Source organism: Salminus brasiliensis, chromosome 6 (assembly GCF_030463535.1).
Source record: "Salminus brasiliensis chromosome 6, fSalBra1.hap2, whole genome shotgun sequence".
Lineage (NCBI taxonomy): Eukaryota > Metazoa > Chordata > Actinopteri > Characiformes > Bryconidae > Salminus > Salminus brasiliensis.
The window spans coordinates 42,924,208-42,950,273 of NC_132883.1; the positions used below are offsets into that span (position 1 = coordinate 42,924,208).

Below are 26,066 nucleotides of genomic sequence, written 5' to 3' on the forward strand. Positions count from 1 at the left end.
CCCTCCCCATGCCACTGGCTGCAACACATTCCCCTAAAGCATTGTGTGCAGGTGCTGCTGCACAGTAGAACGGTGCACCACCACTCCTTCTAGCATTGCTTCAGGCAGTCCTCGCGGAAGTTTTCCTGGTCTTCCAGATCTCAACGCGACCTCCATCATTCCTGTTAACCACCATTTCTTAATTACATTACTGTCAACTGTCTACTTATAGTCTTCTCCTGCTTCGCGGGCCTGTTCTGAGTGCTCTGCAGCTGCGTAGAGGAGCCCATGGCTGCTGATTCGAGGGGTCGGAGTATTTACAAAGCTTTGACATTTGCATCTCCTGGTCTTGGCAATCGATGGCAATGAACAAGCTATTGTCCTAGCATGCTAACAAAGGTCCGAGGCCTTGGTAAAAGTTATCTGAGAGCTCAGATATTGTATTATTCAGACATACACTTTATCTTACAGGAACTTTATTTACAATAATTATGCCTTTTACATGTGTAGTCATATCTGCTATGTAACATGGTATTTAAATTAAGTTTAGCTTATCACAGGATACAAACACAGTTTCAAATGTAATAAATAAAATAAGCAAAATACGAATCAATAATAAACCTTTTACAAGTGTCAGTTGCCTGTTGACAGTGCCATCAGTTCTCCTGCTCTCCAGCCCACGTATCAATACAATAAGAGTCACCACAATACAATAAAGACGACGTGTAAACCACAAAGCAACATCTACATTGTCGCCCATGATAGGAGAAATTTAGGAATCCTTCAAAGCTAATCACACTGCTATTTGAGACATGTACACGCATATGATTAACATCATCCTTCGCATGGAAAATACATAGCATACAAACAGCTTCTGAAAAGATAGCCTACATAAGAGACCGTAGTTTAGATGTCAAACATGTACAGCAGCATGGACTGTGCGGCGAGGACCTAATGCCAGAAAGGGGGCCAAAGCCATGTGCTCCACACAGCCAAGCCCCATTCTGAAGAAATGCACGTTCTGTGCGAAGGGAGGCTCAACAGGGCCGCTTCAGGTGAGCTTCACGCCTCACTGCGCTTTAGCAGTGATCCTGGAGCGCCATCTAGTGTTCGGGGCATCCCACAGCAGACCTTCTCATGGCGATATCATGCAGGCAGCCATCTTGCAGGCCACAGCAGAGATGAGCGCAGCTCCTCGGCCGCTGCCTTCTTCAGACTGGATGAAGGTGATCTCGCAGTTCGGGGTCAGCTCCCGGACGGCCTTGTGGAACCTCTCCTGGAAACTGGACCAAGAGATTCGGGAGTCAGCACTGGTTTTTTACAGACCAATAGGAGTAATGTCCCACATCCCTAATGAAGGGACATGTCCCTTGATTATCATTATCACCCCCCAGCCTTGCCCACCCGCTCCTCACCGTGGGTGAAGTTTATAGACGGAGCCGTCAACTCCCACTGTGATGTTCAGCTCCTCCTGGCAGCGGCGCTCCCTCATCAGGTCGATGACCCCAGCCAGCCCGGCAGCACACATGTGGGCGGCGCGGGTGGACACACTCTCACAGGCCAGGCGTACAATATCGCAGTCCAGCTCGGAGGGGAGGACACCCAGAGAGCTCAGGATGTTATAGATCTGCTTCCTGTCCCCGGTGTCGCTGGAGTAGGAAAAATAACCATTATTCTTGGTTATTAGGTCCCGTAGCTCATGTGAGCCCACTGTAATGCTGGTATTATTATAATAACTCTCAGCCTGGGAGACTCAGTCTAGTACCTCTCAATCTGGGAGACGAAGCGAGTCTCAAAGCTGCCCCTTGTCTTCAGCATGTCTGAAGCTTCACCATTAAAGAGCAAGTCTTCGTTCACCAGCTTTACCAACACCAGACGAACCAGCTCCCCCATGTACTTCCCACCAATCAGCTTCTCATACCTGAGAACACCGGAAAAAGAGAGTAGATTAAGTAAAGTCCTAAAGATCGTTCTAGTCCTAAACCTGAAGGAACCCAAGATTTGAAAGAACAGGACTACAAGATTGCTTATATGGAGAGAAACTAGTGCTTAACCTGATAGAACTGTGAGAACGTGGCACTAATCTCAAGGAACCTAGTAATAATTTTGATAGGATGATAGTCCTAAAAGAATCTAGTACTAATCTTAAAATAATCTAGGCTTAAACCTGAAAGAACCTAGTGCTAAACCACAGTGGTGGTCTACTAATCTTAAAAGAACCGGATGCTAGTCTTGAAAGAAACCAATGCTAGTCTTAAAAACATAGTGCTAATCCTAAATGAACCTAATGCTAGTCTTGAAAGAACCTGATGCTAGTCTTTAAAATATAGTGCTAATCTTGAATGAACCTGATGCTAGTCTTGAAAGAACCTGATGCTAGTCTTGAAAGTATAGTGCTAATCTTTAAATAGCCTGATGCTAGTCTTGAAAGAACCTGATGCTAGTCTTGAAAGAACCTGATGCTAGTCTTGAAAGTATAGTGCTAATCCTAAATGAACCTAATGCTAGTCTTGAAAGAACCTGATGCTAGTCTTGAAAGTATAGTGCTAATCCTAAATGAACCTAATGCTAGTCTTGAAAGAACCTGATGCTAGTCTTAAAAATATAGTGCTAATCTTGAAAGAACCTGATGCTAGTCTTGAAAGAACCTGATGCTAGTCTTGAAAGTATAGTGCTAATCTTTAAATAGCCTGATGCTAGTCTTGAAAGAACCTGATGCTAATCTTTAAATAGCCTGATGCTAGTCTTGAAAGAACCTGATGCTAATCTTGAAAGAACCTGATGCTAGTCTTGACAGAACCTGATGCTAATCTTGAAAGAACCTGATGCTAATCTTTAAAGAACCCTGATGCTAGTCTTGACAGAACCTGATGCTAATCTTGAAAGAACCTGATGATAGTCTTGACAGAACCTGATGCTAATCTTTAAAGAACCCTGATGCTAGTCTTGACAGAACCTGATGCTAATCTTTAAAGAACCCTGATGCTAGTCTTGACAGAACCTGATGCTAATCTTTAAAGAACCCTGATGCTAATCTTGACAGAACCTGATGCTAGTCTTGACAGAACCTGATGCTAATCTTTAAAGAACCCTGATGCTAGTCTTGACAGAACCTGATGCTAATCTTTAAAGAACCCTGATGCTAGTCTTGACAGAACCTGATGCTAATCTTTAAAGAACCCTGATGCTAGTCTTGACAGAACCTGATGCTAATCTTTAAAGAACCCTGATGCTAGTCTTTAAAGAAAGTAATGCTAGTCTTCACATTACTTAGCACTAAAATAAAGCTACTAATTAAAGCTAAAACATTTCCTTGCCTAAACGTTGGTTTCAGTGAGTGACAGATTGACTGAATATGAAATAAGGAATGATGGTTTGGCGCGTGTGGGAAAGCTAATGGTGAGTTCACTGCTAGCTTAAAAGCCCACTAGCCCAATGGGTCAGTCTGCGTCTGCCAGCATCACTCTGTGGTGTTAAAGGAAGCCCTAAGGGGTTAAATTTGCTTTCAGAGAGTCAAATTTAATCCACTTTAACCCTGTAGGAGTTAATAACACAGATGATTTTAACTGTGCACTGTAAACAGCCATTAAGCTAGCCACATCGCTAATGATCTGCCGCGGCTGCCATTAATCTCCCGGCGCGCGGCCCGCCACTGACGTGGCTACCTCCGCATTCGCAGAAAAACAACCCGGTCACCCGGAGACCGCACAAGAGCCCCAGACGGGGACCGAGCCAGAGCTCAGTCAGGCTGGGAACAGGGAAGCTGTGGGCAGCTATGGGAATTCTGGGCTAAACTGCTGGTGACGAGAAACGTGACAACAGCTAACAGTCGCTGGCGTCAGAGCCAGGTGTGTTTGTGCCGAGTCCAGGTGTGTAGAGACCAGGTGATGGTAAATGGGTTGTGTGTGTGTGTGTGTGTGTGGGGTGGGGGTCATAGCTTGTACTGATGCCCCAGGTGCTATAGGCCTATATACGTGCATAGACTGGCAGCTGTATGGGGTTCTTAGCCTCTCTGGCAGCTGGTTTCAGTGTATCTGGGTAAATTGGTTGAGGAGGAGGGGCTTAGTTTTAATCCACACCCACAATAAAAGTACTTTTTTCCTTATAAATTAATTATACAATGTAGAGGTTGTAATTTTAGTATTTTCGGCAGACCTTAACTTTGTCGCTGCCGTGAAAACCTTGTATCTCAATTTTGCCTTTTTTCACTTTTTGACATAATGTCGATCTAACAGTTGTTCTTTACGCTGTGTCAAAATTTCATGATGAGCGGACCAATAGAAATGCTCCTAAATGACTTGCAATGAAATCTTTTTCCATTGACTTCCATTGAAAATTAAGGAGGTTTTCACCCTCTCCTGTAAAGTTGCAGTTTCCTAGGCCTGCTCTGCCTCTGTCTGTTTTAGTGTGGCGGTGTTTGCTTTGATTTCCTTTGATGGAGGGAAGCGACTTACAGCTGTCGTCCCGGGTTGAGCGACGACTCGTCCACCACTCGGTCGTACTCCAGGCGGAAGTCCTCCAGCTCTCCGCTGTCTCCGAACGCACCCCACTCGGTATTCACACACATCCGGCCCTCTTCCCCCTCCACCAGCTCCACCTTACGCATCTCCTCCATATAACACGCATTACACCCCGTCCCTGAGATACAGAGCGGGAAAGAGGGAGAGAGTTCCACATTAGACTGAATGACATAATGGTTTCATGGCTTGTTTTTTTCCCTGCTTGTTCCTGTCGTAAAGTTTAGATGTCTGCTATAAAGCATGTGTGTTTGTGTGTTTTCGGTAGTGGTTGATTATTATTATCTCCTTACCCACTATCATGCCAACCTCACAGCTCCGGTCCTCATAGTAACAGGAGATCATAGTGGCCACTGTGTCGTTCACCATGGCAACCACATCCATCTCAAAGTCCTGCAGGGAATTTTTTACTTATTTATTTTTTTTACTTTATTGGTAAAGAGGTGTAATGAAGGTGATAGATACTGCATTACTGCTTGTAAATGATCCAGTAGTAACTGTTGCACACTGACCCCTCTCCTTTTGATGGCATCTCTGAGCAGGCCTACGACGTTATTGCCTTCAGCTCCGGAGGCCTTGAACCCTTTAGTCCAGTTCAGTAGAATGCCCTGTGGGAAACAAACAGAAAACACTTAGAGGTTAGTTTATTGTGCTTAAAAATCGTCGTCCAGAGGCAAACAGTCCAATATGGCGCCCAGATAGTGGTGAAAGTTTTGGTTTAACCCTTCGAGCCCATCCCTGTAATTGACCCTGTTTTATTACTAGGCTTTCTAGCTTCTAGCTGCTCTTTCAAGCACTAATAATACCCACCATAAGCTGATTAGAGACCCCTGGCAACTCAAATATGTCATCATGTAAAATAAAAAGTTCTCAAAGACTGTTTGGACTATTTTCCAACCCCCCAACACCCCCCCCCCAAAAAAAATGAGCAGGAACTGACCTTATCTAAGTCCTCATGGCGGACCGGAAAAGAGAAGGTGAAACCCAGAGGAAGTTTCTTATGTTTGATGTGATGCTTGTCCAGGAAGTCGGATATGCACTCAGCGATGTAGTCAAAAAGCTGAAGACAGAAGATGAGAAAAGAAGAGAGTTTCAGTGAAGTTCCACCAAGCTGATAATGAAATTTCCCAAATCCAGTCTGCCCTGCTAATCTGGAGGGCAATCTTAGCTCTCGACCAGCATACGGTGTGTTTTCTTTAGAGTTTGATGGTTTAGCTGGTCGACCAGCATGACTAACCTGGCAAGTCTACTCAACCAGCATGACCAAGCTCAAGGCCCGCCAGCTTTACAATGTACTCAACCAGTATTACCAGAACTAAGCAGGTCAACCAGCTTAAGCTTAACTCATCGTGCACTCACCATTTCAGCAGTTCCCGTCATGGCGTCCTCAGGGATGGAGTACATGTGATGCTTTGTCTCCACCTTCCATCCTCTCTCCTCATCTTCACCCACTTTCACCAGCATCACACGGAAGTTGGTGCCACCCAGGTCCAGCGCCAAGAAATCTCCCACTTCTGGAAGCATAGACGGAAAAATAACTCACTGACTAATTGAGTCCATTTTAAAATAATAATAATAATAATAATAATAATAAATAAATAAATAAATAAATAAATAAATAAAGCCACATGCGGTGTCCGAGACCACATAAGCATGTCTACTTGAGATTACTCAAAATCTCAAAATACTTTAAAGCAAGTGTGAGTTAGCATACTGTAGCCATATTAGCCTCTGCAAACTAAAGAGAGAAACTTCAGGCCACAAACAAGTCTTAGCTGTTGAGGTAAGGGAGGAAATATGTGAATTTAAACTTGAACAATCAGAAGTTAACTTGGTTTAGTAGATGTTGAGGTTGGAAATATGACACAAATGCCCAGTGTGGATATCTAATACCTTCACGTTTCACTACAAAGCATAATTCACCCTGTTTAACTAGTTGGAGTTCAGAACATTTTTGAATGAAATCACTAAAGTATTTGGACATTATAAAATCTGCCACTACCAGAGCATTTTGTACATATATTTTTGTTTGGCCATATTGCCCACCCCTTATTAAGTCATATCAGCAATCTTGCCCATTTCCCTTAGCCGTAGATGAGCCTGTATCAGAGCAATAACTACTGTATGTTGGTTTATTGAACACCGACCACAATTATTGACTCTGATAAGCAGTGTTTGAATGCTGATATTTCTTGGCACGTACAAAGTGACCCAATCCACCGGTCGGGATTTCCAACGCGGCTCATTTCTAAATTAACCCCTTAAACTGCAGTGGTTCTGGGCTTTGCCTTAGAGTGTTAGCCAACCTTTACATTAAGTGGACGCTCTTTACACGTCTCATTTACAATAGCTCAGTTGCTGTTTTCTTGTTATGGTCCCTTACTGCTTTTTTTTTATTATTTTTTTTACAATGTCTCAAAATTGATAATTTAATAATAATAATAATAATAGATTTGAAGTTTGCCAGGTTGCCAGATCATGATTAATTCTGCGTATAACCTTTACGTGTAAGGCCTATGAAAGTTTTAGGGGCGGTATCACTCACCGGAGCCTTCGGGTGTGGAGCGGACGTAGGTAGGCAGCATTTTAACGCTGGCCTCATCGTGGGTCTCCAAGCGCAACCCTCTGTTCATCTCTCTTTGCATCCTTCTCATCACTTCTCTTAGTTCTTCTTTGGTCAGGACAAACTCTGAGAGGATTTGGTCCACCTGTGCAGAGCGAGACAACACGGCCACCATTACTACAACAATTCTCAACAAGGCCTTATAATAAGGCCTGAAATAATAATCATATTACAAAATTAAAGCCTGAATAAAAGCCAGCAAAGCAAACCCTGTATTTAACCCTTTCAGTTTCTCAGTCAACTACAGGGTATTCTACACTCTCGACCCTCAGTTGATTTAGTGCTGCATTGAGTTTAGCTGACTTCAACATGAATACATTACACCAACACCTACAATCTGTCTTTTGGCAAAACCTCCCAAAATATGCAGTTTATGGAAATGATAAATGCACCGTTTTCAGTGCATCACTAAAAGCTTCTTTCAGACGTTCTTACCATCAAAACCTTCTCCAACACTGACTGGTAAGCACTCGGGATTCTCAGCATCTGCTTGCGGACGGAGGCAGGGCACGGCATCTTTGCGAGCGTTTTTTCTGAGCGAGTCAAGTGAGTGAGTGAGTGAGTGAGCTGGTGTGCGTTTGAGCTCCAGGCAGACTCAGCGCTCTTTTTATGCCCCGAGGAAGGATGGGCAGTCCATGTGCTCAGTGCTCTCTGTACACATTCCCCCCTCCCAACAAGAGTATACACACACACATACACACACACACACCTACGCACACATCGGCACTATCATCTCAGAGGAGTCAAGGACACACAACATGGTCACCTGCTATAACTTGGACGTGGCCTTCAAGTATGAGTCAATGTTAATAGTGGTTTAAAGCCTATCTGGGTTACGGTGGACTGCAGGTACTCGGCAAAGCAGTGTGCTGAATTCACCTGTACATCAGTTCCCACAGTAAAATAATGTATTGGGTGATTTTACTTGACATTCGACTTGGGCAATGGCATTCTGAAGCTACCAACCAATGCATTTCTATGTGCACTATGACTACTGACCACCATGTCACTATTGTAAAATCTAGCCTATAAAATCTTGGTTACCCCCACAGTTGTGGGCTGAAGTTACATACACTTAAGTATTGATAACCTGGTAGTATTGGGATTAGTATTGGGTAGTATTGGGATTGGGATTACTTGGGCAGAATGAGTTACATCATACATCTTTAATAAAAATGGTCAATATTTACTAGAAAAAGCCAAAATTACACAAACTACACAAAAATTCAGACCTGCTTTCAGATTCCAAAATGTATTTTAACTTGCCAAGGCCTAGACCTCTTAACTTCCTGTTAGTGATCATGATGGACTACAGCCCCTATAGAGACAAAGATCATGTTGTCTGGCCACAATAACAGTCCATGGTCCAGAGGAATGTGGGGCATTCAACTGTTCAACTTACTGGGGTTGTTTTGCTACCAGTAGGCTAACATTAAGCTTTTGCAATCCCAGCCAACATGGGTGGAATGTGGGCTAGGTGGGTTCCAGGTGGGCATGGGCTCTGAGTGGGTTTGTACATGCATTTTTACTGAGACCAGTTGGACTTTCCAAAAAGAGTCTCGCTGTTACATGCTACCTTAATCTTACATGGGTCCCATCTAGGCCCTGATGGGCATCCATATGTGGAGCCAACCTGGAACCTGAGGACAAAACGGTCTTGTTTCCAGTTGGGCAACCCATACAGGCCCCACATGGACATGTGTTAGCTGTTGTTAGCTGGGATAGCCTTCCCAAAGCCAGCCCTATAAAAAAATATATGGACTGTGCATAAAAGATTTAACTGAACTCTACTGAACTCAAATGTCCAACCAAGATCCAGCCAGAAGCTAGAAAGACTAACTTGCTAAGGAACATTTAACCAAATATTATGTGTGCTGTATGTGTCATTTTTGGCCTGTGTTGATTATTATTATATTTTTATATTAAAGTCTCATTCTGCCCTAGAAAGGAACAGGTCAAAGAAATCACTGGAAGCCCAATATGACCCTTATAAATTTACGTCACTGCATCTACATTGGCCCCCTTGCAGATTTGAGCCTTTACTGTGTTATAAATTGAGCCTGGCATGAATTGAGGTCAGAAGTGGGTTGTAGTGGGTTTAAGTTAAATTTAGTTCAGCGTTATTTCTAAATTTATCTTAAACCCTTTCGAACCTGAACCCTTTCTAAATTTAGAGGCCTCTGTTTGCACGGACAAACAGATGTAGCTGATGTTGTAACACTGTTGTAAGTTAAAGTCTAAACTTGCAATGTCTGTGGTAAGAGGTTGAAGAGTCCAGAGATAGCGCAACCTAGTCGAATGTGAGAAGTGGTTGAATATTCTTCCCAGTTTGCAGTTCTGAACCATTACTAGTCAGTTTAAGTACGATTACATAGCCAACAATAAGGAGTTATAACATGAGTTATAGTGTGGATTTATCTCTTAAAGGAAGAAATCCCTTTTGCAGTGTTGTCTTTAACAAGACAAGATCATCTTCTGATCTGCTTGGTCCAATTCAGGTGGTGGCAATATGGCAAGCAAAGAAGCCCAGGCATCCCTGACCCCTACCACTTTCACCAGCTCCTCCTCGGAGGATCCCCAGGCGCTCCCAGGCCAGTCGGAAGATACAATCCCTCCAGCAGGTTCATTCAGACTAGTTATCCAGATACTGGATAATGCATACAGCTGCGGTCAGAAGCTTACACGCACTCCTCATGGACATGAATGCTGTGGCAATATTGGGTTTTTAATCATTTCTTTGAACTGTTCTTGTTCTTGGGCAGAATTACAGTTACAACACACAGGGGCGTCTCTAGACTACTTGTTGTACTGGGGCACAGCTGTAGAGGGGCACAGCTGTACCCCTCTGTTTGCCTAATTTTATTACTAGTTAATACTATTACTGTTAATATTATTAATAATATTGCTAGTAATATTACTGTTGTTTTAATACTATTATTATCAATATATTATTAATATTATTAATATTTCTTTGCAGCATTAAACATGTGAAACTGTGAATTTTGTCTTAGAAAACACAGGCTTTTAAAATCAGTAGTTTACTGTAATCCTGGCTAACATTACATCACGTTATCATCACCCCTTTTATTAGCTAGCATAAATAAAGCCTATGCTAACGTAGCTAAATGATGCCGTTGCTAGTTTGCTAGTCTGCAGTAGTCTAATCTGCAATCCAGGATAAAATTGGCTTTTTGCCACTTTAATATTAGGTCAGGCACAGCAACACTTGAATGTAAAAAATGGATCTAATGACGTCGCGGATTACACACATCTTTAAAGGAAATAAACAAGAATTTGGTGCCCAAATGTACATTTTTGAAGATGTGAAATTTGAAAGGGGTCAGAAATACACATAAACCCACTTAAGTCATTCAGGGTCGCTGCTGAAAGCTCCAAAGTGGCTTTTAACTTGTCAAGGTCAAGGCCTCTTACCTTAATGTTAGCATGTTGGTGGTCACGATTGACCACAGCCACTGTAGAGAGACAAAGGCCAAGTTATAAAGGCCATGATAACCATCAATGTACCTGGGTGTTCAGCTGTTATGCACAACTGTTAAGCATGAGGGTGGTAGCCAACCAAATACTAGATAATAACAATTGCTAATACTGGGCCTCCACTGGAAGGTTGGTTAAATGATCACATTGTCATCTCTTTATTGTGTTAGTGGGTTTATTGTTGTGTTTATTAGAATTTTGGTAATTTTTTGGAGTAAATAATAAGCACCTAATTTTTAATTAACACTTTTAAGTAACAGTTGCACAGTACAGTTAAAAAACGTGCGTCTCCATTTTTGTTCTTTTTTCACTTTTTTGACATATTGTAAATCTGGCACTTGTCCTTTCTATTGTGTCAAACTTTCATGATGAGTGGACCAATAGAAATGCTCCAAAAGTACATAAAAATCTTTGACACTGACTTCCATTGAAAGGTAAGAAGGTTTTTTTCTCCTCCTGAGTGTGAATGCGGGACAGACATACTTTATGAGAATTTGTATATCATTTTTTTTTTATCTGTCCACGCTACCTCACCATATCTCCACCATATCTTTACTCCGCGTTTGATAAGCTGTGTTGATAGAAGGTCTGTTAACCTTTTTCTTCCAGTCATAAGACTGAGCGAGGGATCATAAATTCCAGACAAAATTCCAAAAAAGGTAAATGACGTCCAGCAGGGCTCTTTATTATTATTATTATTATTATTATTATTATTATTATTATTTTATACCTCAGATTTGATAACATCATACATTATCAAATCTTCTGTTTATGATTTACTATTAATTACTCACAGATAGAAATCATTAAAGTGGTAGACTCAATTCATACCATCCGAATATGTTGCAAATGAAAATAATTTAAATGTATTAAATGTAGTTTATTCATATTGTGGCTGTTGTGCAAAAACCTTGTATCTCCATTTTTGACATCTTTCACATTTTTGAAGTCTGCGAGTTGTTCCTTGTGCATTGTGTGAACATTTCATGATGAACGGACCAATAGAAATGCTCCAAAATGACCTGGAATTTCAAGATGGTTTTGCAGGACAGCGACGATATGCATGCAACCACCTGACACCTTTGAATCATATATATTGTAAGCACATATTGCGTTTCTCAGTTTACTCTAAGGGCTAGTAAATAGGGAACTGAGCTTGAAGCGACACGTGTAACACACACATTGACCCGGAGTGTCCCACTACACACCTACACCAAGTGGCCCCACATTGTGACATTGCTATTATCAGCTATCAGTGCAAACACACTCCTGATTTGGGATAACTTGCAAGGTCTTCCGTTTCGGGCTAATAATAGCTCGGTCAGGCGAAGCTAAAATTAGTTCAGTCAAACTGACCACTCGGTCAGAGCCACTAGAATATGCAGTACGGAGACTGCCAATCAGATCAAACATAACCTTAGTGCCATGGCCTGTACAACTCTACCGTGCCGTGTTCCCTGAATTTCTGTGAATTTTTGTGCAAACTGTTTATAATATACAGTATAATTTAGACCCCTAACCACACTATTTAAGCCAATTCTACCAGCAGTGAGAGAGTTTTTACTGTAGGAGCTCCAGATCTCATCAGAACAGATGCAGGTGAACAGGAATCCAGTAAAAAGGAGGAACACGAGCTTCTCATTATGAAGAAAGAAAGTAGTGAGATCTTGTCGGTGAGCTAGTCTGAAGAACAGAGCTCGGTTCCTCCAGGTTTCTCCTGGACGCCCCCCAGTCCAGCCAGCACAGCGTGGAGGATGTGTTCAACTCCATCATCAGCAGCAGCAGCAGCAGTTCACCTGATTTACCATCATTAAGCCCTGATTTACCACCAAACCAGGTGTTGATCTGAGGAGAACTCTAAATAATACTAGACTCCATGAGAGAGGAGAACCTTGGAGATGTTCTAATGATGAACACAGTGATGGAGAACCTCCACCACTTTAATGTTTATTCTAATATCAGTATTTTACTGAGCAGATAAACACTTACAGCCCAGATAAGCAGAATGTTTTGTAAGAATTTGCATATCATCGCTGTCCAATGAAAACATATATCTCCAAAATAGTGACTTTACAGAAGGTAAACTTGAACATTTCTATTAACATTTAACTTGAACATTTCTATTGGTCCGTTCATCCAGAGTTATTCACACAGTGTACAGAAGCAGCTACAGGGTTCAAACCATGGAGAGAAAACTACAAACAGACAAATGGAGATACATGGTTTTCTTTGCACAGCAGTGAAATCCACCTATGGCATATTTGTACGTGACATTACATTATGCTGCTTTGCTGGGGCATTAAGCTGGCTGGCAATGAAATATTCTAGGATGCTTTCCACGCAGATGAGGCCTAATTGCTGACCTGGATTCTAGTAAAAAAAGGTTGTTTTGTAAGTGTGAACATTAGTGCCCACTAGAGCATTTTTTACTGACCATTTCTACAGAATCAGAAATTTCATGTGATATATATATATTTTTTTGTCCTTACATTTGGTCCCGGAGTTGTGTCGTACTATACTAGGGTTAATGGGTAAGAGTAAGGCAGTGACTGGTAGTTAAACTGTTCCTTAGAGAACGGGCAATAAACCGTTTACAACCTTTATAAATCACAATGACTGGATTTGTACTGAATGCTACCATTCGAATGTTCAGCTGAAATTCTTATATAAGCCTTGTTCCTGTTACTTCTTCATTTGGAAAAAGATATATTTTTAAATAGGCCCAATATATAAAGTAGACATATATATATATATATATATATATATATATATATATATATATATATATATATATATATATATATATATAGTCTACTTATACATATATTTCATATATTGGGCCTATTTTAAAATAAATCTTTTTCCAAATGAAGAAGTAACAGGAACAAGGCTTATATAAGAATTTCAGCTGAACATTCAAATGGTAGCATACAATTTCATCAATCTATTGACTTCGTCCAGCAGACCGGGGTCAGCAGTCAGTCTTCAAAATTACACAATGGTGCAATTAGTATGTCCACATTCAAAACTCCATCCAAGCTATCTAAGAATCAATGTAAGCTACATGGACAAAAATATTGGGACACCTGCTCATTCATTGTCTTTTCTGAAATCAAGGGTATACAAAATAAGAGTTTATCTCTACTGTCCAGAAAAGAAAGCTTGAGATTGCTACTAGATTTAGATGGATTTGATTGATCGCCAAGAGCATCAGTGAGGTCAGGATGCTGGATGGTCACCCCACCACCATCATTCCAGAGAACACAGAGTTCCACTGCTCCACAGCTCATTATGTTTATCTGCTCCAGAGAGTCCTATTCTATTAGCAGTGCTTCTCTACAAAAACTACAAAAACTAGACGAGCCATGTGTGTGTGCCTTTGCACTTCAGTGTCAGCTATGGGGGCAACTTAAATTAACTGAATACGTTAATTGGAAGGGGTCTCCACAAACATTTGGACATATTGTGTATCATACTGGATAACCTTGGGGTTACAAACATGATCTTTTAAGAGTTCTTTTCCATCCATTTAATTTCACAGAGCGAAAATATAGTTGTAGTAAATGCAGTAAATCCAGTGGGAGCAAACTAGACTAAGATTGCATCAGACTGGTACAGGTATTGATTTGTGCAGTCCTGCCATAACTGCCAGAAACTAAGGCAAATAAGTCAATTTAAGTAGTGTCATCTTGTTCCAGGGCTCTTACACACATGACTGAGCTAATGGAGGCCTCATAATAACAGGGCCCAGATAGCACGCTGAATCATAGAACATGGGGAGCTCTAAACTGTGTAATGGAGGGGAGGTCCAGGACCATGACGGGAATCCACAGCACATTACACAACTAACCAAACAACATGTGTGCCTGTTTCTCTGTTTCTTTGCCTTTGCCTTTACCTCAAACATCTTCTATAATTTTAACTTGATTTACACCCCCCCACCCAACCCCCCACCCCCGCCCTTATATATTCTAAGGTTTTTATAGGCCCTCATTTCACAGGCTTTCAGTTCCTCATTTTAATACATACAACGCATGATTTACATATTACTGTTAGTCACTTCCCATTAATTTTTAATAGATACTATAAATAGCATATGATACAAGTTAAAATTTTAAGAAAAAACATAGTAAATATATTAATATTAATATATGTGCCAGATATTCATGCCAAGCAAATATATTTATTTACCTGCAAATGCTCTTTCTGAGGATCCCAGCCTGCCATTGTATGTCAACCACCATCACTCAGAATCATAAATTGCTCCCCAACCATTACTTGGTATCTGTGCCAGCCCCACCCAAACAAATCCACGTGTGTTACTATCAACAGTGTTCCTGGGATGTTGGGTGTCTTACAGTAACTGTAGTAAAATTCGTTGCTTGACCCAGTGTGTACATTTTCACTTCACGCTATTATGTTTATTGTTGATATAACAGCCATAAACCTAAACGATATCGCCGCCAACACTAATATATTCGCTGTATTTGATTATGGCATTGGACATGGCGTTTAGCTGATGAGCACCATTAGCACCATGTAAAAGGAATGGAAAAGGGTTTCTGTCCTTGACCTTCTGTCTAGGACCTTGAATCCATGACTGACCTCTATATAGGGGTAGTACAGAACCAAGAGATGTATACCTTTTAAGTCTTGATAAGGCCAAACCATTGTGATTTGGCAATGATGCCTGGATTTGATATAATTTAATAATAATAATTTTACAGTGGATGTGAAGTAAACCGAATACTGACATCAAGAACGACAGTAAATCCCACCTCGTCATGATTTTATGGCAATAAAATATCCAACCCTCCAACACATATACCCTAATAATAAGTTTATACTTGTATTTAGGCCAAGCAGTTACTGAATAACCGCACGTAAGCCATAAGGGGTGGCCTTCTAGAATCCAGGGTGATGTTGATACATCATTAGGCCCTCATTTTTTATCAGAATCATAATTTTTGGCTGAGGTTGCAATTTTGATACCAGCACTGTGTTGGGCCAGTGGTAAAGTATCAATGACGGTACATGGCAAACTCACTTTGTCAATTCCAACAGACAGATGTTTACAGCTAACTGCTACATCTGAGGCAAAAAAATAATAATAACAATAACTTTTCATAATGTCAAAATGTAAAATATGATTGACTTTTGGTAAAAAATTTTTTTTAACTAAATATAATAATAATAAAAGCATTAACTAAACTTTCTTTCCTTCATACTGTGGCGAATCGCAGGGTTGTGACTGAAGATTTTAGCTAGCTATGTCTTCAGCTGCTAACGGAAAGGCATTACTTTCATCGCTCACATAATGTCAGGCTAGCGTTAAAGGTCATTAGCATAGGAAGCTAGCTAACGTTGACGAGAATTGTAAGATTGTGATTGTGAAAATTGAACTAGCTAGGTACTTATTATGTTAACATAATGATTCACAACGTCAATGGATTAAACAAGGTTGTAAAATCATTGAATCTTTTCACATTGGCGAGATTTGTGGAGAAAAGCTGGACTAGGCCGCTATGCAGTGAATTGCTTAGGTGGACCAGGCCTCCAGTGCTGCTCAAGTGCTGCACCATTGGAACATGAACTGTTCCAGTTCTCAAATTTCAGTAAGTAGTAAGTAAAAAGTAGCGAGAGAAGTTCATGATAGATCCACGGTTACGTTAATTGCCATTTTAATGTTGGTTTGCTATCTGGATTAAGGGTTAACCTACTGGGCTCTGATAAGGGCAGCATTTCTGGGCAGATCCTGAGCACACTGGTTTGGATGGTCAGATATCTCTTTAACAGCTCTTCATGGAGCAGTTAGATACATCATCTTCGTGATGTCTGGGTTTGTCTCTCATGATTTTACAGTCGTTGTGTCAAAGGTTGCGTGATAACATTGAGGACGACGTTGAATGATAAAGGGCTATGTTTTAAGGTGTCATGCCGGGATTGGATTTCTGATGAAGCTCTGATGAGTTGGCAGGGATCGACTTTGGTGCTGAAATTAGAGCGAAGCATGACCGACATAAAAGACTAGCCCAGGGTTAAAAGCGCTAGATTGCAGTAGTGTAAAAAGAGCACCTTCAGCCAATGGACTTTACTTCAGTGGATGACGCAGAAGAGGGTGGATCAGATACAGATGAGCAGATCTTTGTTGTGGGGGGGAATGGGCTTATAGGTCATTAAACATAGCATTGTCCAGCTTCCAAACAGTGTAACTGCAACAATCCCTAGATAAGACTTATAAATATTTAGAGCCTCAATATAGCATTGGTTATTGGTTATTGCCCTAAATGCATTGAAGAACACTGATAGATGGGTCGGTGACCGCACCATTGAATTCATAGGGTAGCATTGTATGGTGTACCTGTATGTGTTAAGTGACGTTAACCATGTCCATCGCAATGAATAATGAGCTTAGATTACCTTTTCCATGGTGTGAGGTTCGATCCTGCATCTCCCAACGGTCATGGGTGCAACTTTTTCCCCCCAAGGCAATTCAGGTCAGCTTGGGTGGCTCCTGTTTTCCTTCCTGGAGATGCTTTGAAGTCTGGTTCAACTCCTGAAGTCTGTCCGAGACCACTTATTTGACTTCTTATTCGACTTTAATTGTCATTTGATGGCACACATGGACGCACATGCCGCTAACTGGCTGAATTAGTAGGCAAGGTGCATCTCGCACTTCTTGTGAAAGTGTCCAGGTTATTTTGCTGCTGTGATGGTTTTATAGGCGCGAGTAAAGCTTCTAGTTCTAGCTAGAAAGCACATGCCATGTCCATCTGTCCAAACATCCCAACACTGAAGACAATGTCCTCCAATGTCCTCCTGAAACAGTTGCTGTCGTGGTTATCCCTGTTTTAAATGTGTCAAATCCACATTCTGAGTAAATTCAGGATCCGCCTTCTGCAAAATTTGACAGATTTCATAGGTTCCTACCCATGTTCTCTCCCTCTCTCATCCTCTCCACGCTTGGTCCATTGCTGAGGGATGCTGCTCAACTGTCCATGGATTGTCCGCCTGAAAAATATTTGGTTGAAAGGAATCAGTTATATCTGGAATGTGTTCAATTCCCATGAAATTGCCCGTCGGCTGGTGTGGTATTGCCCTGGATATTCCGCCGGACCTCTAAAAGAAAAACGCCCTTCATTCATAACTTTCTTTCCTTCTAGGGTAACTAAGGCAACCCAAATTACCTCCTCGACTGATTTCGTCCAAAGCTCCTCGCACCTGTTGCCACCAGTGCTGCTCTCTCGTCACTATGGTGAGCCCGTCACCCTGGACGCCTGTAAAATCTGCGCACTTGATATGGAAAACACTTACCTTGGCCTGGGGTAAGTGCCCAGCTGGATTTGCTAAATGGGGCAAAATTGCCAAGGAAAACAGTAAAGGAGTGTGACTCTTATTTGGGGAGAGTGAGTGGCATCCTGCAGACCTATCACAGTTTTATATATATGTGTATATATGAGCAGGAGGCAGCCTGTCTCTTTAAAAGCTTCAAAATATGCTCATCAAATCACAGAATGATCATTCACTATTGCAAGAAAGGACATGCCAGGCAATAAAAGCTTAATCTTTGCCCAGTGAACTGGAATTCAGTCTGCAGGACACTCAGACTCGTTAGTAGCACCAGTTTCTACTCTGTTTTATTGTCCCAAAGAAGTTTCTAGAGATGCTGGACTAGGCACTTTGCACCATTTCTCCTATGAGCTGCACTGAATGGTTAAAGCTTTTACGGGAGTGGGACGATCGTTTGAAATCGAGGCTTGATGTTTCATCATGTCTGAAACCTGTACCTAATCACCAGTCTAGTGAGGGTCAAAAGGAGGGTCTAATAATTTGAATTAAAGTTTAGATCACAAGCTAGAATTGTGAACTCATTTATAACCGACAAACCAGACTGTACACAAAAAGTAGTGTCTGAACCTATAGTCTGTCTTCTGTGTTTGACTGTAGCCAACAAAATTCAGTCTGAACCCAACTGTAGATTAAAAAAGAGTCTGAACTCGCTTGTAGATGCCAAAATTCTGTCCAAACCCAATTGTAGCCCACCAGACGTCTGTCTGAACCGACTGTAGTCGACAGCATTCGGCCTAAACCTGATTGTGGCCTAGTAGAATTCTGTCTGAATCCAATTGTAGCCCAGCAAAAGTCTGTCTGAACCTGACTGTGGCCGACGGAATTCTGTCTGAACCGACTACAACCCAATAAAATTCTGTCTGAACCGACTGCAGCCCAATAAAATTCGGTCTGAACCAACTGCAGCCCAACAGAATTCTGTCTGAACCGACTGCAGCCCAATAAAATTCTGTCTGAACCGGACTGTAACCAACAGAATTCTCTCTGAACCAACTGCAGCCCAATAGAATTCTGTCTGAACCGACTGCAGCCCAATAAAATTCTGTCTGAACCGGACTGTAACCTATAGAATTCTGTCTGAACCGACTACAACCCAACAGAATTCTGTCTGAACTGACAACAACCCAATAAAATTCTGTCTGAACCGGACTGTAACCAACAGAATTCTGTCTGAACCGACTACAACCCAACAGAATTCTGTCTGAACTGACAACAACCCAATAAAATTCTGTCTGAACCGGACTGTAACCTATAGAATTCTGTCTGAACCGACTGCAGCCCAATAAAATTCTGTCTGAGCCCGACTGTACCCAGCCAAATTTAGTTGACATTGTGTTGGATCCAGTTGGCCCTGTAGGATTCCTGGTGAGTGGAGCTCAGACTGGAAGGGGCCATGACATATTTGTCTCTACCTAACTTCTGGAGACCCACTAACTATTTAACACACCTACCTCTAGTGCTCTTGATTAAGTGTTGATGTCAGGTTTGTGAGATCAGGGCTGGCACCTTTTCAGTTTAGTAAATTCCTCTATCATGATACTCCCCCATGATAGCCCCATCCACATAGATCTGTACATCTGTACATGTCTTCCATCCCTCCTAATTCTTCACTCCCTCCCCCCATCTCCTGTTCTGCCTCTCAGGCATCTGCCTACTTATGTGCTTATCATGGCTGCTGTTTTGGGGAGCCACTGAGTGGCCTTTTAGGGGACTGAGAGAGGTGCTGGAATCTTTTTAGAAGCAGCCCAGTGATAAGGTGTGCCACATAAAGCCCTAATCAGCAGCCCCACCAGCCTGGGCACTCACACTCAGCGAACACAAGCAACCAGTGGACATGGTGAGTAAACCGGACATGGAGGTTTCTGCTTTTTACATGTTTTTTAACCCATTTTCTTTTCATATACAGCTGAATAATTGAATCCACTGTTTAAATATGTAGATCGTCTTTGTCACATGAAAAACCTTGTATCTCCATTTCTTTATAGTTTTCACTTGTTGACATAATTTGAAATTGGCGGTTTTACATTGTGTCAAAATTTGTGATGAATGAACCAATGGAAAAGCTTCAAAATTACTATATATATATATATATATATATATATATATATATATAGTAATTTTGAAGCTTTTCCATTGGTTCATTCATCACAAATTTATATATATATATATATATATATATATATATATATATATATATTATTCAGCAGAAAGTTGCTGTTTTGGAGATATGGGGTTTTGCATGACAGCAAAAATATGCCTTTTTAAGGTATATAACAGCAAAATCTGTCCAAGTCTGATGCACTCATGTTTTTCACCTGAGAAAAAACTATTTAAAAATCCATATTCCTCAGAATTAAACAGGCTGTTTTCCGAGTGTGTCTTTAGGAAGATTATCAATTACGTCCATGATAATCTGAACACTCCTTACAACTGTAGCATAAACGGGCACAGCTAAATGTCTGTAGGCCAAATAAGTAAGGTGCAGATGGCATCTTGCCCATTTAAGGGAACTCTGGGTGTACGTTCGTATGACAGAAATAAATGGGAAAATGAAACTACTATATAATAAATATAACACTATTATATAAGAATATCAGCTTCTTGAAATGTTCTTTACAACTTTACTACTAACTTACCAAATTTCATTGAACTTTGACTGCATTTTTTATGAGCAATGTTCTTGAGGGTGCCAGTTTTATAATGCGTTCAGATGTAGCATCAACTGTACGATTCATTAATGAACTTGCAATTCAGAGAATGCAGTGACGATCGGGTGGAAACTTTACACAGGTCAAAGCTTATCAGGGATTTCTGTATCAATATCAGCTGCAATAGCAATGATTTTCGCTGCAGTAGCCCCAACATTTGGTGTGATAGCACCAATATTTGGTGACATAACAGCAATGTTTGGCACAATAGCAGCAATTTTTAAATCCCTTCACTTCTTCACGTCATAGTGAAATCAGGCTTAGATTTGGAGTTCCTAATATTAGCATGAAGACTGACAACATTGGTCAATAAAAATGCACTGATTTCCATGAAATCATAAAAAACATTAAATTGTTAACGGTTTCCATAATATATGGACGGTACAGACTGGGGCTTGAACAATGTGTTTTTTGCTAAATGTATTTCAAATTCCAGTTATTATGTTATCCTGTTATTATGTTATTATAATGTAATATATAATTAATATAATATAATATATTATAATGTTTAACTCTGAGTGTTAAACACTCAGGTCCTTTGTGAAGTGACTGGATAAAATAGAGTAAATCTGCTAACAGAAGATGTTCACAAATAATTTATGAATAATTCTCCAATTTCTTAATTTTTATTATTATTATTATTTATAAGCCATCCTGATATCTTAAAGGACCTCCATGCTAGTATACAGTGGTACAGTCTTTCCTTCATCGACTGTGAATATTTTCTAAAATCTGTTTAACCACAAATTAACCATCAAATGAAACAGTCGAATCGTTGTTGAAAATGCTTGTTTTTGATTAGGCTAGTAAGAAAGCAGCATCAAAGAGGAAGAATGCCCAGCGGGCCTCATCCAACGTCTTCTCCATGTTTGAGCAATCACAGATTCAGGAGTTCAAAGAGGTGAGGAATAATAACCGTCAGTGACCTACAAAGAGAAATATTGCTTTGGTTCAAACCATCCAGCAGATCACATGTTTTTTTTACAGGCCTTTGGCTGCATCGATCAGGACCGAGACGGCGTCATAAAGAAATCTGACCTGAAGGAAACATACGCACAGTTAGGTATGAGGGAGGAGCATCTCTGCCAACTTTTACTTACATCTATCACCAACTTTATCCATGTACAGAATGACTATTTTAAATACCACACAAGGCCAAACCCTTATATATGAAAGAAAGGATTTTTTGCTGAATAGCCTGAAAGCACTGAAATGTCCTCCAACAAGCAAAACTCTGATGACAGGGTTGTGGGTTCGATCCCCAAACTGCCACTATTGGATCCTTGAGCAAGGCCCTTCACCCTCTCTGCTCCCCGAGCACTGGAGTTGGCTGCCCACTGCTGTGTGTGTGTGTATGTGTGTGTGTGTGTGTGTGTGTGTTTACTACCAGACATAGTACAGTGACAAATACATGCACCATTACCTTTTTTTACCTTTAGTGTTTGATGGTGACCTAATGAGAGCACACATGAAACTACAAGAGATTAGACACATGTCCAAATAGTTGCGGACACCCCTTCTAATGAAGGTTGCACCCAGATGTGCGAAGGGAAGCTCATATACAGCGTGTCTAGTGTCTGAAGAGAAGAACTGGCAAAAGAATAAGACTAAGCTTGAACCTATTATGTCACCATGCTGCCTAATGCCAGGCGTGGGCTAGAGAGGGGTATAAAGCCCCCCCAGCAGCATTAAGCTGTGGAGCAGTGGAAGAACTGTGCTCTCTGGAATGATGGATGGTTGGTGTTGGGGAGACAGCCTTCTTCTCTGGACAGTAGAGACAGTTACTCCAGCATGATGATCTGTAAAGCTTCACTGCAGTGTCGAATAACTAAGTGTGTGTTTTCTCCTTGATGTGTGTGTATGTTTATGTGTGTGTGTGCAGGGAAGCTGAATGTAAGTGATGAAGAGCTGGAGGGCATGCTGGCTGAGGGGAAAGGTCCCATCAACTTCACTGTTTTCCTCTCACTGTTCGGAGAGAAACTCAATGGTATGTAAATAAATTATTAGTAGATATTCTGAACTTACAGTGGATCCAGAGAAAAGGTGCCTTCAAAGCTCCGCCATGTGATTTTTACCATAGCCGCAATTTTGTCTTGGGTATTTTTAAGGGTTTGAAGGGGAATGTATCATTATTGTTTCATAAAAACCTCATTACTTCATTCATTTATCATTTTTTTATGTGAATTGGAATTATTTTAATTTCATGCCATTACATGCATGATTTATTTATTTATTTATTTAAATTATATATTCATAATTTTACCCCAGTTAGTTTTCTACCCAATTTGGAAGTGCAAGTACCCAATCCCCGCTCATATAAGCTCCTCCCACCACTAATAATACCCCCACAACACTAGGAGGGCAAAGGCTAGCACATGTCTTCTCCAACAGCATTGCTAGGCAGCCAGCACAGGTCCAATATAATAGCTCACACAGACAGGAGTGATGTAGGGAGGAAGTGTCATCATCGCCCCCCTGAGAGATCAAGGCCAATTGGGCTCTCTCTGACTCTCTGGCTGCTGATGTCAAGCAGCCGGGATTCGAACCGGGATTCGAACCAGCGATCCTTGGCTCAAAGTGGCAGATACTTACAGATACTACCACTGTAACCACTCAGAGCTTGGGCAATCTTTTTTTTTTTTTTTGGTCTTACCCACTAGTCCAAGGTGACATAATCAAAAATGTCAATGAAATGAAAATATTTAATATATTTAATCTGACATAAAATGAAAAATCGTCTTCAATATTTCCTCAAAGGTCCAATCTTTCAAATTACAGTTTCTACACCATCTGAAACTGCCAGAAGCCCAGAAGTGTGACCAGTTGAGTTTACAGATGCTCACCAGTCACCAGTTATTTTGCAGATGTCTTACAATGCAGAGCTAGGACATTACTGTATTTTGGGAGGAGGATCACGGCCTTCTATCACAAAGCAGATGACACCTAAACTGCAGCCAAAAGTTCTCTCCCATCTCTTATAGAGTCTCTTCCCATTATCATATGATGGTGTGGAACTTGTGAAACTGACCGTATTAAGCCACTATGGCTTCACTGAGGCTTTAATTCCTGACCATTATCTCGTCCCACAGGAACTGACCCAGAGGAAACCATCCTCGCGGCCTTCAAACTGTTTGACCCTAATGGCACTGGCTTCGTCAACAAGGATGAGTGAGTGTGCCACACGTTGACTTATGGAATTCTTGTAAATGTTCATATATACATACAGTTTTCATGTATTTTGGTCATTTTATTTGCCATCAGGTTCAAAAGGCTGCTGTTAACCCAGGCAGACAAATTCACACAAGAAGAGGTTTGTGCTGCAGACGCATTTACAGAAACATAAATATACTGATTAGCAGCTTTATTACCCATACCGTATACCAGTGGTGGGCAAGAGGAACCAGAGTTTGGCACAGTTTGCTGATTTCCCTGCTCTGATAGATCGGCTAAACCTGGCAGGAATAGCACAAAACTGACGGAATCTGGCCCTCCAGGACAGGAATTGCCCATCCCTGTCTTACACAACCTACCATACTAGTATAGCAGTGGTCATCAAGTCCAAGCCAGAAGTCAATGATGTGTTGAGCCTCTTCTGTTCCTTTGTTTTTGCCCATTTCCAGGTGGAGCAGGCCTTCGCAGTGGCACCTATAGACGTGACTGGGAATATTGACTACAAATCCCTGTGTTACATCATCACACACGGAGACGAGAAAGAAGAATCGTAAAGAAACTCCTAGTAAAGATCTCAACTCGCTGCTGCTGTTATGATTAGACATGCACAGACAAACACACTTCACTGCTGTATTCACTTTGTGCATTCGGAATGAGCTGTTAGTAAACCTCAGTGAGTCATACATGGTGTAACAGGGTGGTTTTGCATTCCTCAAGGATACCAGAAGGTTTTAAACCGTCAGACTGGAAATAAATAACCCAGATGTTGTCTGCCTCTGTCTGCGTTAACATTAAAATCCTGATTAGCTCTTTCTAAAGCATCTGTCCTTCATTGTTGACCCTTTCCTCAGCCTCTTGACCTCCAGCAGAACACTGTACGCCACACCACGCCGTCATTTTCAAATGCCTGTTCAAGCAGTGATTCAAAGTTTACTAGATGGCAGCAAACAACCACGGGACATAAACTGCAAGTGCACTCCTGGCTGTCTACGCCCATCGGCTGCGCTCCAATTTGCACACTTGTAGTTGAGTACACTTGACTAGTGAGTAGAACAGAACTTGGCAGCTGCCATCAATGTGCTTGAAAGTGTCACAACATCAGTTAGGCCATGCCAGAGCTGGATTTGTGTGCGTACCTTAGGTTTATTTGTTGCTTCATGTCTATGGTTATATTAAGCACATATTAATATATTCTAATTTCTACCAAATGATATTCATTTAGTGGCTGCCTGTGAAAGGGTTCCTGATTTTTGGCTGTCATCGTTCACCAGCAACAGACAGGAAAAAATAAAACTATAATAATACCAGTAATATTATATTTGACCTCCTTTCAGTGGTTGTGCTGTAATGGGGCACGGTGGGCCCAATTTGTTTTTATTGATTAATAAGCAGGTACTGACAAATAAGCATTTACTGAATTATTAGAACATATAGAATTATCAGTAGATATTGAAAAATTTATAAAAGCTGAATAATTAGGTACTGCATAATTAGTACTTACTGAATACTAATACATTTAGAATATTAATAGTTAGTACTTACTGAATCATTACTAGATACTGAATAGTTAGTACTTACTGAATACTAGAACATATAGAATTATCAGTAGATACTGAAAAATTATTAAATGCTGAATAATTAGGTACTGCATAATTAGTACTTATTGAATACTAATACATATGGAATATTAATAGTTAGTACTTACTGAATAATTAGTAGGTACTGCGTAATTACTACTTACTGAACACTAGTACATATAAAATAATTTGTAGATACTGAATAATTAGTTGGTAATGAGTAATTAGTACTTACTGAACACTAGTACATATAGAATAATTTGTAGATACTGAGTAATTAGTACTTACTGAACACTAGTACATATAGAATAATTTGTAGATACTGAGTAATTAGTACTTACTAAATATTAGTACATATAGAATAATTTGTAGATACTGAATAATTAGTAAGTAATGAGTAATTAGTACTTACTGAACACTAGTACATATAGAATAATTTGTAGATACTGAGTAATTACTACTTACTGAACACTAGTACATATAAAATAATTTGTAGATACTGAATAATTAGTTGGTAATGAGTAATTAGTACTTACTGAACACTAGTACATATAGAATAATTTGTAGATACTGAATAATTAGTACTTACTAAATATTAGTACATATAGAATAATTTGTAGATACTGAATAATTAGTAAGTAATGAG

The 26,066-nt window shown here is 40.6% G+C and overlaps 2 protein-coding genes across 3 annotated transcripts; one reads left to right on the forward strand and one right to left on the reverse strand.

Moving 5' to 3' along the window:
* Positions 1–480: 480 nt before the first annotated feature.
* On the reverse strand, positions 481–24,265 carry gck (glucokinase (hexokinase 4)). 2 transcript variants are annotated; one of them, XM_072682480.1, is made up of 10 exons: positions 24,203–24,265; positions 7,042–7,204; positions 5,856–6,010; positions 5,437–5,556; positions 5,009–5,104; positions 4,790–4,889; positions 4,434–4,617; positions 1,745–1,900; positions 1,395–1,628; positions 481–1,262 (listed from the first exon to the last, which is right to left on the reverse strand). In XM_072682480.1, the coding sequence occupies exons 1-10, from the start codon at positions 24,203–24,205 to the stop codon at positions 1,115–1,117; spliced, it is 1,359 nt and encodes a 452-aa protein (XP_072538581.1). In that variant the 5' UTR covers positions 24,206–24,265; the 3' UTR covers positions 481–1,114. The 2 variants fall into 2 exon arrangements, with proteins under 2 accessions (XP_072538581.1, XP_072538579.1); XM_072682478.1 differs by lacking the exon at positions 24,203–24,265 and adding an exon at positions 17,035–17,096.
* myl7 (myosin, light chain 7, regulatory) lies at positions 21,481–24,397 on the forward strand. The gene is made up of 6 exons (XM_072682481.1): positions 21,481–21,573; positions 21,660–21,735; positions 22,555–22,659; positions 23,762–23,840; positions 23,934–23,982; positions 24,293–24,397. Exons 1-6 carry the CDS (start codon positions 21,538–21,540, stop codon positions 24,395–24,397), a joined length of 450 nt encoding a protein of 149 aa, XP_072538582.1. The 5' UTR covers positions 21,481–21,537.
* The last annotated feature ends 1,669 nt before the right edge of the window (positions 24,398–26,066 follow it).